Consider the following 13402-nt stretch of genomic DNA (forward strand, 5'->3'; position numbering starts at 1 on the left):
GGAGCTCCGCAGAGCGCCGGCCTCGCGCGCAGCCTCTTCTTGCCGCCGCGGATGACCACGGCGACGTGTGGCGTCGCGCCGGCGCCGTCCCGTGCCGCCGCCGCACCGTCGAAGCTCCCCAATGCGGCGTGGCCGAAGAAGGGCAAAACTTTGGCAAAGAAAAACAAGGCGGCAGACGGCTCCGGCGGCACGAAGGCGAGGGGAAAGAAGCTTGCAGGGCGTTCGATGGCCGCGGCGGCTACCGAAGCGCCGGCGAGCTCACTCGTTGAGCCGGCCGCCGACGCGCACCATGTGTTTGACGAAATGCCCCCAAGGTGAAAAAAATTCCAACTTTTATTTTTTTTCTTGTTTTTTCAATGCATCATCACATATAGATAGCTTATTTGCATTGTTCAAAAAATTTTGTAGTCTCAATGATGACGCATACATGTCAACTATGGGTGTTGGGTCGAACAATTCGCATTGGTATCAAACCAATGACATCCATTTGGAAGACCATGAGTTTGAGGTGGACGAGGAGGGTGAGGGCATTGTCGACGCACCGAAAGGAAGAGCGGGCAATTACAACACCAACGATGACAAGTTACTATGCAATACTTATTTGCAAGTGTCAAGGGATCCATCCATTGGAGGTGATCAAAGTAGAGATGCGTATTGGGGGCGAATGAAAGAATACTTTGATGATCACAACATGAGTGGAATTGACAGCTCGGAGAGATCACTTCGGTCCCGATGGTCCACAATCAACTCCGATTGTCAAAAGTGGGCGGCCGCACAAAAGTTAGTTGACAAGATTAATCCAAGTGGCACAAATGAGGATGATAGAGTAAGTGGCATCTCATATATGCGTTGGGGAACGTAGTAATTTCAAAAAAATCCTACGCACACGCAAGATCATGGTGATGGCATAGCAACGAGAGGGGAGAGTATTGTCCACGTACCCTCATAGACCGTAAGCGGAAGCGTTATGACAACGCGGTTCATGTAGTCGTACGTCTTCACGATCTGACCGATCCAAGTACCGAACGTACGGCACCTCCGAGTTCAGCACACGTTCAGCTCGATGACGATCCCCGGGCTCCGATCCAGAAAAGCGTCGGGGATGAGTTCCGTCAGCACGAGGGCGTGGTGACGATGATGATGCTCTACGGCGCAGGGCTTCGCCTAAACTCCGCGACGATATGACCGAGGTGGAATATGGTGGAGGGGGGCACCGCACACGGCTAAGGAACGATCCGTAGATCAACTTGTGTGTCATGGGGTGCCCCCTGCCCCCGTACGTATATAAAGGAGAAAGGGGGAGGGGGCCGGCCAAGGGGAGGAGGCGCGCCCAAGGGGGAGAATCCTACTCCAAGTAGGATTCCCCTTCTTTCCTAGTCCAAGTAGGAGAGGGGAAGGAAGGGAAGGAGATGGAGAAAGAAGGAGAGGGAGGAAACGGAGGAAAGGGGGGCCGGCCCCCTAGTCCAATTCGGTTTGGGCTAGGGGGGCCGCGCGCCCTGCCTCCTCTCTTCCACCACTTGGCCCATGAGGCCCATTGCTTCTTCCTCGTATTCCCGTAACTCCCCGGTACCCCCGAAAATACCCGAGTCACTCGGAACCTTTCCGAACTCCGAATATAGTCGTCCAATATATCGATCTTTACGTCTCGACCATTTCGAGACTCCTCGTCATGTCCCCGATCTCATCCGGGACTCCGAACTCCTTCGGTACATCAAAATTCATAAACTCATAATAAAACTGTCATTGAAACCTTAAGCGTGCGGACCCTATGGGTTCGAGAACTATGTAGACATGACCTAGAACTATTCTCGGTCAATAATCAATAGCTTGGCTCCTACATATTCTACGAAGATCTTTATCGGTCAAACCGCATAACAACATAAGTTGTTCCCTTTGTCATCGATATGTTACTTTCCCAATACCTAGTTCAATCTCGTTACCGGCAAGTCTCTTTACTCGTTACGTAATGCATCATTCCGTAACTAACTTATTAGCTATATTGCTTGCAAGGCTTATAGTGATGTGCATTACCGAGAGGGCCAGAGATACCTCTCCGACAATCGGAGTGACAAAACCTAATCTCGAAATACGCCAACCCAACATGTACCTTTGGAGACACCTATAGTACTCCTTTATAATCACCCAGTTACGTTGTGACGTTTGGTAGCACCCAAAGTGTTCCTCCGGTAAACGGGAGTTGCATAATCTCATAGTTACAGGAACATGTATAAGTCATGAAGAAAGCAATAGCAACCTACTAAACGATCAAGTGCTAGGCTAACGGAATGGGTCATGTCAATCACATCATTCTTCTAATGATGTGCTCCCATTAATCAAATGACAACACATGTCTATGGTTAGGAAACATAACCATCTTTGATTAATGAGCTAGTCAAGTAGAGGCATACTAGTGACTATATGTTTGTCTATGTATTCACACATGTATCATGTTTCCGGTTAATACAATTCTAGCATGAATAATAAACATTTATCATGAAATAAGGAAATAAATAATAACTTTATTATTGCCTCTAGGGCATATTTCCTTCAGTCTCCCACTTGCACTAGAGTCAATAATCTAATTCACATCGCCATGTGATTTAATACCAATATTCATATCTGTATATGATTAACACCCATAGTTCACATCTTCATGTGACCAACACCCAAAGGGTTTACTGGAGTCAATAATCTAGTTCACATTGCTATGTGATTAACACCCAAAGAGTACAAAGGTATGATCATGTTTTGCTCGTGAGAGAAGCTTAGTCAACGATTCTGTCACATTCAGAGCCGCATGTATTTTGCAAATATTCTATGTCTACAATGCTCTGCACGGAAGTACTCTAGCTAATTGCTCCCACTTTCAGTATGTATCCAGATTGAGACTTAGAGTCATCTGGATCGGTGTGAAAGCTTGCACCGATGTAACTCTTTACGACGGGCTCTTTTATCACCTCCATAATCGAGAAATATTTCCTTAGTCCACACTAAGGATATTCTTGACCAATGTCCAGTGATCTACTCCTAGATCGCTATTGTACTCCCTTGCCAAATAAAGAGCAAGGTATACAATAGGTCTGGTACATAGCATAGCATACTTTATAGAACCTATGACTGAGGCATAGGGAATGACTTTTCATTCTATTTCTATTTTTTGCCATGGTCGGGTCTTGAGTCTTACTCAACTTCACACCTTTGCATCACAGGCAAGAACTCCTTCTTTGACTGTTCTATTTTGAACTATTTCAAAAAAATTATCAAGGTATGTACTCATTGAAAAATCTTATCAAGCGTCTTAATCTATCTATATAGATCTTGATGCTCAATGTGTAAGCAGCTTCAACGAGGTCTTGCTTTGAAAAACTCTTATTCAAGTATCCTTTCATGCTATCCAGAATTTCTATATAATTTCCAATCAACAATATGTCATCCAGATATAATATTAGAAATGATACAGAGCTCCCACTCACTTTCTTATAAATACAGGCTTCACCACCAGTCTGTATAAAACTATATGCTTTGATCAACTTATTAAAACATATATTCCAACTCTGAGATGCTTGCACCAGTCCATAGATGAATCGCTGGAGCTTGTACATTTTGTTAGCACCTTTAGGATTGACAAAACCTTCTGGTTGCATCATATACAACTCTTCTTTAAGAAAACCATTAAGGAATGTAGTTTCGACATCCATTTGCCAGATTTCATAAAATGTGGAAATTGCTAACATGATTCGGACAGACTTAAGCATCGCTACATTTGAGAAAATCTCATTGTAGTCAACACCTTGAACTTGTCAAAAACCTTTTTGCGACAAGTCGAGCTTTGTACATAGTAACACTACTATTAGCGTCTGTCTTCCTCTTGAAGATCCATTTATACAATATGGCTTGCCGATCATCGGTCAACTCCACCAAAGTCCACACTTTCTCATACATGGATCCCATCACAGATTTCATGGTCTCAAGTCATTACGCGGAATCTAGGCTCATCATCGCTTCCTCATAGTTCGTAGGTTCATCATGGTCTAGTAACATGACTTCCAGAACAGGATTACCGTACCACTCTGGTGCGGACCGTACTCTGGAAGACCTACGAGGTTCTGTAGTAACTTGATCTGAAGTTTCATGATCATCATCATTAGCTTCCTCACTAATTGGTGTAGGAATCACTGGAACTGATTTCAGTGATGAACTATTTTCCAATTCGGGAGAAGGTACAGTTACCTCATCAAGTTCTACTTTCTTCCCACTCACTTCTTTCGAGAGAAACTTCTTCTCTAGAAAAGATCCATTTTAGCAATGAATAACTTGCCTTCGGATCTGTGATAGAAGGTGTACCCAATAGTTACCTTTGGGTATTCTATGAAGACGCACTTCTCCGATTTGGGTTCGAGATTATCAGGTTGAAACTTTTTCACATAAGCATCGCAGCCCCAAAATTTAAGAAACGACAACTTTGGTTTCTTGCCAAACCACAGTTCATAAGGCGTCGTCTCAACGGATTTCGATGGTGCCCTATTTAAAGTGAATGCAACCGTCTCTAATGCATAACCCCAAAACGATAGTGGTAAACTGATAAGAGACATCATAGATCGCACCATATCTAGTAAAGTACGATTACGACGTTTGGACACACCATTACATTGTGGTGTTCCAGGTGGCGTGAGTTTGTGAAACTATTCCACATTGTTTTAATTGAAGACCAAACTCGTAACTCAAATATTTGTCTCCGCGATCAAATTGCAGAAACTTTATTTTCTTGTTATGATGATTCTCCACTTCACTCTGAAATTCTTTGAAGTTTTCAAATATTTCAGACTTGTGCTTCATTAAGTAGATATACTCATATCTGCTCAATTCATCTTGTGAAGGTCAGAAAATAATGATACCCGCGACGAGCATCAACACTCATTGGACCGCATACATCGGTATGTATTATTTCCAATAAGTCACTAGCTCGTTCCATTGTTCCGAAGAACGGAGTTTTAGTCATCTTGCCCAAAAGGCACGGTTCGCAAGCATCAAATGATTCATAACCAAGAGATTCCAAAAATCCATCTTTATGGAGTTTCTTCATGCGCTTTACACCGATATGACCCAAACGACAGTGCCACAAATAAGTTGCACTTTCATTATTAATTTTGCATCTTTTGGCATCAATATTATGAATATGTGTATCACTACGATCGAGATCCAACAAACTATTTTCATTGGGTGTATAACCATCGAAGGTCTTATTCATGTAAACAGAATAACAATTATTCTTTAACTTCAAATGAATAACCGTATCGCAATAGACATGATCAAATCATATTCATGCTCAACGCAAACGCCAAATAACATTTATTTAGGTTTAACACTAATCCCAAAAGTATAGGGAGTGTGTGATGATGATCATATCAATCTTGGAACCACTTCCAACACTCATCGTCACTTCCCCTTCAACTAGTCTCTGTTTATATAACTCCTGTTTCGAGTTACTAATCTTAGCAACTGAACAAGTATCAAATACTCAGGGGCTACTATAAACACTAGTAAGGCACACATCAATAACCTGTATATCAAATATACCCTTGTTCACTTTGCCATCCTTCTTATCCACCAAATATTCAGGGCATTTTCGCTTCCAGTGACCATTTCCTTTGCAGTGTAAGCACTCAGTTTCAGGCTTTGGTCCAGCTTTGGTCTTCTTCACAGGAGTGACAACTTGTTTGTCATTCTACTTGAAGTTTCCCTTTCTTTTCCTTTGCCCCTTTTTTTGAAACTAGTGGTCTTGTCAATCATCAACACTTGATGCTCTTTCTTGATTTCTACCTTCGTCGATTTCAACATCACAAAGAGCTCGGGAATCGTTTTCGTCATCCCTTGCATACTATAGTTCATCACGAGGTTCTAGTAACTTAGTGATGGTGACTAGAGAATTCTGTCAATCACTATCTTATCTGGAAGATTAACTCCCACTTGATTCAAGCGATTGAAGTACCCAGACAATCTGAGCACATGCTCACTAGTTGAGCGATTCTCCTCCATCTTTCAGCCATAGAACTTGTTGGAGACTTCATATCTCTCAACTCGGGTATTTGCTTGAAATATTAACTTCAACTCCTGGAACATCTCATATGGTCCATGACGTTCAAAACGTCTTTGAAGTCCCGATTCTAAGCCATTAAGCATGGTGCACTAAACTATCAAGTAGTCATCATATTGAGCTAGCCAAACGTTCATAACGTCTGCATCTGCTCCTGCAATAGGTCTGTCACCTAGCGGTGCATTAAGAACATAATTCTTCTGTGCAGCAATGAGGATAAACCTCAGATCACGGATCCAATCCGCATCATTGCTACTATCATCTTTCAACACAATTTTCTCTAGGAACATATCAAAATAAACATATGAAAGCAACAACGCAAGCTATTGATCTACAACATAATTTGCAAAATACTACCAGGACTAAGTTCATGATAAATTAAAGTTCAATTAATCATATTACTTAAGAACTCCTACTTAGACAGACATCTCTCTAGTCATCTAAGTGATTACGTGATCCAAATCAACTAAACCATGTCCGATCATCACGTGAGATGGAGTAGTTTCAATGGTGAACATCACTATGTTGATCATATCTACTATATGATTCACGCTCGACCTTTCGGTCTCCGTGTTCCGAGGCCATATCTGCATATGCTAGGCTCGTCAAGTTTAACCTGAGTATTCTGCGTGTGCAAAACTGGCTTGCACCCACTGTAGATGGACGTAGAGCTTATCACACCCGATCATCACGTGGTGTCTGGGCACGACGAACTTTGACAACGGTGCATACTCAAGGAGAACACTTCTTGATAATTTTTAGTGAGAGATTATCTTAAAATGCTACCGTCAATCAAAGCAAGATAAGATGCATAAAGGATAAACATGACATGCAATCAATATAAGTGATATGATATGGTCATCATCATCTTGTGCTTGTGGTCTCCATCTCCGAAGCACCGTCGTGATCACCATCGTCACCGGCGCGACACCTTGATCTCCATCGTAGCATCGTTGTCGTTTACGCCATCTATTGCTTCTACGACTATCGCTACCGCTTAGTGATAAAGTAAAGCAATTACAGGGCGTTTGCATTTCATACAATAAAGCGACAACCATATGGCTCCTGCCAGTTGCCGATAACTTCGGTTACAAAACATGATCATCTCATACAGTAAAATATAGCATCACGTCTTGACCATATCATATCACAACATGCCCTGCAAAAACAAGTTAGACATCCTCTACTTTGTTGTTGCAAGTTTTACGTGGCTGCTACGGGCTTAGCAAGAACCGTTCTTACCTACGCATCAAAACCACAACGATAGTTCGTCAAGTTAGTGCTATTTTAACCTTCGCAAGGACCGGGCGTAGCCACACTCGATTCAGCTAAAGTGAGAGAGACAGACACCCGCCAGCCACCTTTAAGCACGAGTGCTCGTAACGGTGAAACCAGTCTCGCGTAAGCGTACGCGTAATGTCGGTCCGGGCCGCTTCATCTCACAATACCGCCGAACCAAAGTATGACATGCTGGTAAGCAGTATGACTTGTATCGCCCACAACTCACTTGTATTCTACTCGTGCATATGACATCTACGCATAAAACCTGGCTCGGATGCCACTGTTGGGGAACATAGTAATTTCAAAAAAATTCCTACGCACACGCAAGATCATGGTGATGGCATATCAACGAGAGGGGAGAGTATTGTCCACGTACCCTCGTAGACTGTAAGCGGAAGCGTTATGACAACGCGGTTGATGTAGTCGTACGTCTTCACGATCCGACCGATCGAAGTACCGAACGTACGGCACCTCCGAGTTCAGCACACGTTCAGCTCGATGACGATCCCCAGGCTCCGTTCCAGCAAAGCGTCGGGGATGAGTTCTGTCAGCACGACGGCGTGGTGACGATGATGATGCTCTACCGGCGCAAGACTTCGCCTAAACTCCGCGACGATATGACCGAGGTGGAATATGGTGGAGGGGGGCACCGCACACGGCTAAGGAACGATCCGTAGATCAACTTGTGTGTCATGGGGTGCCCCCCTGCCCCCGTATATAAAGGAGCAAGGGGGGGGGGCGGCCAAGGGGAGGAGGCGCGCCCAAGGGGGAGAATCCTACTCCATGTAGGATTCCCCTTCTTTCCTAGTCCAAGTAGGAGAGGGGAAGGAAGGGAAGGAGAAGGAGAAGGAAGGAGAGGGAGGAAAAGGAGGAAAGGGGGGCCGGCCCCCTAGTCCAATTCGGTTTGGGCTAGGGGGGCCACGCGCCCTGCCTCCTCTCTTCCACCACTTGGCCCATGAGGCCCATTGCTTCTTCCTCGTATTCCCGTAACTCCCCGGTACCCCCGAAAATACCCGAATCACTCGGAACCTTTCCGAACTCCGAATATAGTCGTCCAATATATCGATCTTTATGTCTCGACCATTTCGAGACTCCTCGTCATGTCCCCGATCTCATCTGGGACTCCGAACTCCTTCGGTACATCAAAAGTCATAAACTCATAATAAAGCTGTCATCGAAACCTTAAGCGTGCAGACCCTACGGGTTCGAGAACTATGTAGACATGACCTAGAACTATTCTCGGTCAATAACCAATAGCGGAACCTGGATGCCCATATTGGCTCCTACATATTCTACGAAGATCTTTATCGGTCAAACCGCATAACAACATACATTGTTCCCTTTGTCATCGGTATGTTACTTGCCCGAGATTCGATCGTCTTTATCCAATACCTAGTTCAATCTCGTTACCGACAAGTCTCTTTACTCGTTATGTAATGCATCATTCCGTAACTAACTTATTAGCTCATTGCTTGCAAGGCTTATAGTGATGTGCATTACCGAGAGGGCCCAGAGATACCTCTCCGACAATCGGAGTGACAAAACCTAATCTCGAAATACGCCAACCCAACATGTACCTTTGGAGACACCTGTAGCACTCCTTTATAATCACCCAGTTACGTTGTGACGTTTGGTAGCACCCAAAGTGTTCCTCCGGTAAACGGGAGTTGCATAATCTCATAGTTACAGGAACATGTATAAGTCATGAAGAAAGCAATAGCAACATACTAAACGATCAAGTGCTAGGCTAACGGAATGGGTCATGTCAATCACATCATTCTTCTAATGATGTGATCCCATTAATCAAATGACAACACATGTCTATGGTTAGGAAACATAACCATCTTTGGTTAATGAGCTAGTCAAGTAGAGGCATACTAGTGACTATATGTTTGTCTATGTATTCACACATGTATCATGTTTCCGGTTAATACAATTCTAGCATGAATAATAAACATTTATCATGAAATAAGGAAATAAATAATAACTTTATTATTGCCTCTAGGGCATATTTCCTTCAATATGTTCATCTCACACTTGTTTTTGGTGTCCGAAGTGCTAACTTGTTTTGTTTTTCTTGTAGTTCAACATTGCACAAAACTTGTTCAAAGAAGAGACGAGGAAAACCAAGAAGGGGAAGATCAAGAAAGGAAGGTTCTTTACCTTGTCTCACTGCTATGAAGTGTTAAAGAATGAAGAGAAATGGAAGAATCGTGATGGTTTGGATGATTTTCATTTGAGCAACAAACACAAACAAACAATTGAGGTGGATGATGATGAGGAGGAGGATGATGCATCAAGTGATGACGGCAAGAGAAGCCCCAGACCCAACTCGGTTTCATACTCGAAGCCAAAACGACCGGATGGGTGCAAGAAAAACAAAACCGAAAAGAAGAAGAGGAAAGGAGATGATGAGCTCAAAAATGCTATGGAAACTATTCTGAAGGCAAGAAAAGAAGTCAACGAGGTGAGGAAAATGACAAGGAATCAAGATGCCGCGGCCGAGGAGAGGAGGTTGGCCGCCGAGGAGAGGAGGGTGGCCGCCGAGGAGAGGAAAGTAGCATTGGAGGAGAGGAAGGTGGGCATGGAGGAGCGATCTAGGTTGTTGGAATGGGAGAAGCACTTGTTCTTCTTGGACACATCTTCGTTCAATGGTGCGCAAAAGGAATATGTCAACCTTGATCGTGAAGAAGTCTTGATCCAAAAAAGAGCCATGATCCGCACAATGGGTGGCGATGGCCTTGGCGGCATGGGTGGCGGTGGCTTTGGCGGCATGGGTGGCTTCGGCGGCATGGGAGGCATGGGCGCACCTCCGGCCGCCGTGGGAGGCATGGGTGGCTTCGGTGCCATGGGAGGCATGGGCGCACCTCCGGCCACCATGGGAGGCATGGGTGGCTTTGGAGCACCCTCTGACGCTATGGCCGCCATGGGAGGCATGAGTTTTGCTACTCTTATGGGAGGCATGGGTGCACCTCCGGCCATGGGTGGAATGTCTTTCTATGTGCCTCCTCACACACATTCCCGTGAAGATGCCGTTGAAGATCTTGCCAACACCGTCGGAGCTTCACGTGATGCGATACGTGATGAGGATAGGGTGGAAGATTCATCTTCGGAGGCGGAAGAATCGTCTTCGAAAGATGAGGACGAAGATGAGGAAGATGTTTGATGTGTCTTTCATTTATATGTCTTGAACTTTACTTTGCATTTTGAATTTGGTTGGATGAACTTGTGGGTATGAACTTGTGGGCATGAACTTCGTTGGAAGATGTTTGTGACAAATTTCACATGTTCATTGCATTTTGATAATTGTTTCAAACTCATTTCACGCGCGCCCGGCGAGTCGCGCGCGCTGTATTTTTGCGCGCTGCTGGAGCGGCGTGCGCGCGCTGCATTATAGCACGGCTGCTGGAGCCAGCGCTCGCGGCCGCGCTAAACCAGCCGAAGCGCGCGCGGCAAACAGATTTTTTGCGCGCGGCGCATAGCGCGGCTGTTGGAGATGCTCGTAGACGCCCAAAAAAGCGCGCCCAAAAAACACACAGTGCAAATTGTGAAGCGCGCGCAATCCGAAGCCCAAAATATGCTGCGCGCGATAGCGTTTTTCAGCGCGCGCCCAAAAACTTTTAGCGCTACAACTTCTGCTGGAGCTGTGCAGCGCCTAAAAAACGACTTTTAAGTGTGCGGAGCTCTTTTTGGGCGCCTGTTGGAGATGCTCTTAGTCGGGCATAGTTCTTAGTTAAAATCTTAAAATATGTTTGAAATGTAAATGTTCTCGTTCGGGTTGTATGAATATCATCTAGTTTGAGTAAAGTACATCCCGTTTGTTTAAAAGTTATTTGTAATGTATGCGGATAGCCCGGCTCCCACATATATGTCCACGTCCGTTAGCATTGGAGATATAGCTGGCCATACCTCGGGCCGGGCCGGGCTTCGGGCTGGGCCTAGCTAGCCACATAACACAGGCACCAACGGTCCAACTCAAACGCATAACCTTGATTGCTTTCTTCTCCAAATTAAGATCACACTGAATTCATTGGTGATCTGTCAACCAACCAAGAGAAGAAAGAAGGCAAGAACCCTTGCCTAATTTCAGGTGGGGGTGGGGTAGATGCTTTGTGATTTGTGAATGTCACGTGTCATCCATCAGGATGGGTCTCACATGCTAACCCGTGAGACCTGGTCTCATAGAATTTTTTTCCTGCTTGCTTCAGAAACACAGTACGACGACATGCTTGACTTGTTTATCCAATCATAATAAATTGTTCGTTACTTGCATTCAAAGAAAGCTAATCAATCCACGAGAAACTCGACCAAATAATTGATAAAATCTTGATCAGTTTCTCTCAAGTCCAACTAATGAAGAGTTTAAGACGTGTCATGTGTACAGTGCATATATCTATCTACTTATAGTGGAGCTTAATCAATCAAGCTAGCAGAGGAGGAGCAGAGGAGTGACGATGACGAGCAAGAGCAGGATGGCCATATGCGTCGTCGTCGTCTTCCCGGGCGACCTGGTGGTGGCCACCGCCGGGGCGGCTGAGGAGGTGTCGGGCTCGGAGAGGGAGCTGAGGCTGAAGCGCGGGTTGGAGCCGTAGAGCGCCTGCACGCCACGGACGTCGTCCAGGGTGAGGTCCGCCTTGCGGGTGCGCGGCTTCAGGCTTCAGGCGCGGGGGCTGGTAGGGAGCCGCGGAGACGACGGCGTAGGTGAGCAGGAAGTGGCCCGGCGCGCGCGCCCAGCGGGGCTGGCCGGCGAAGAAGGCGAAGCGGGCGTTGGCGTTGGTTGTGGAGGTGTCGAGGAGGTCCGGGACGCCACAGCGCGGGGTGGCGAGGAGGTCGAGCGTGCGGGCGTCGAGGTGGCCCGTGACGGGGAGGCCGAGGGTGGACTGGTAGAGGCTCACGACGAGCCGCCCGTCGGCGTCGTCAGGCGTGGACGCGTAGCCGAAGCGCGCCAGGTAGCGCCTGAGGCCGTCAGTGACGTTGCCGTCGCGCGCGTGGAGCGTGTCCATGAGCGAGGAGGGCGCGTTGGCGTCGCCGTGGAGAAGAAGGTGCCGGGAGCAGCACCTGCAGCATGGTGGAAGCAGGAGGAGGAGGTGCAAGAAGAGGAGGAGGATGAAGGGGGGGAGAAGAGTGGGAGGAGGTGGACATGGGCGCGCGCGCATATGGACTCGTGTACGTACTTGGAAACAGGGAAGGTGCAAGAAGAAGACTAAAATCAAGTTATTGAGCATTTATTATCCTCCAAACCATCCAATACAGAACTCGCATGTGTTAAAGGAGAGGAATTAAATGAGGAGAGAAAGGGCTAATACATATTTTAGTAGGTTTCCTATGACTAAAAGTTTTTAGCCTCAAAACTAGTCCTAGCCTCTCTTTAATCAGGGATGCTTGAAAGTTTAGCCTCTAAAAGAGACTATTCACCCTCTCATAGACACGGAGCTTTGAGCTCCAATTCGTCGCCACATGTGTAGTGGAGCACTATGTTCCTGCTCCCATCTTATTTCTTTTTCTTTGTGAAGCTGATGGACGGACCGCACTCACGCTGCCGCTGATTTTGTGGGGATTGTGTTTGTGTTGTTTTGTTGGTGGCGCCACGAATAAGCAAATGCCCACTTTATGTTAGTACTATGTTCTTTTCAAGGTTGACTCGAAATCTTTAATTCCTCGAACACAATGTCACACCACTTTTACCCATCTAATAGCAAATTTAGCGGAATCTGACATATTGACCGTCTCTATATCGCAGAGTGCATGGAGCGCGCTCCATAATACTACTATGAAGGTTGTCCAGGCAATGTGCAAACTCAGAGACGCTATATTGTGTGTTCCCATATCTTTTCTCTTCTTTCCTTTTTTTTTTGCTGCATCGACTCAATAGTCACATTCAATTAGATTAGAAGGATTAGAACACTAATTTCAACTAATGTTACATTACAAAGTTCTTATATAGAAGGAGAAAAGTTTACTAGTGGAATTTTCATATTAGGTTCAATTTTTGTCCTTTTTAGCGACTATAGCATGATTTTGCGACCC

At 45.6% G+C, this 13402-nt stretch overlaps 1 protein-coding gene across 1 annotated transcript; it reads right to left on the reverse strand.

Annotated features, from left to right (window-relative positions):
• Positions 1-11796: 11796 nt before the first annotated feature.
• On the reverse strand, positions 11797-12531 carry LOC119361366 (stromelysin-1-like). Its single transcript, XM_037626610.1, has one exon. The coding sequence runs from the start codon at positions 12529-12531 to the stop codon at positions 11797-11799; it is 735 nt and encodes a 244-aa protein (XP_037482507.1).
• Positions 12532-13402: the final 871 nt, after the last annotated feature.

The sequence above is a fragment of the Triticum dicoccoides genome, chromosome 2B, assembly GCF_002162155.2.
Source record: "Triticum dicoccoides isolate Atlit2015 ecotype Zavitan chromosome 2B, WEW_v2.0, whole genome shotgun sequence".
NCBI classification, from domain to species: domain Eukaryota; kingdom Viridiplantae; phylum Streptophyta; class Magnoliopsida; order Poales; family Poaceae; genus Triticum; species Triticum dicoccoides.

Bases quoted from the DNA above. Each gene is read 5' to 3' on its own strand.
- LOC119361366 (XM_037626610.1), bottom strand. From the start codon at position 12,531: ATGCGCGCGCGCCCATGTCCACCTCCTCCCACTCTTCTCCCCCCCTTC.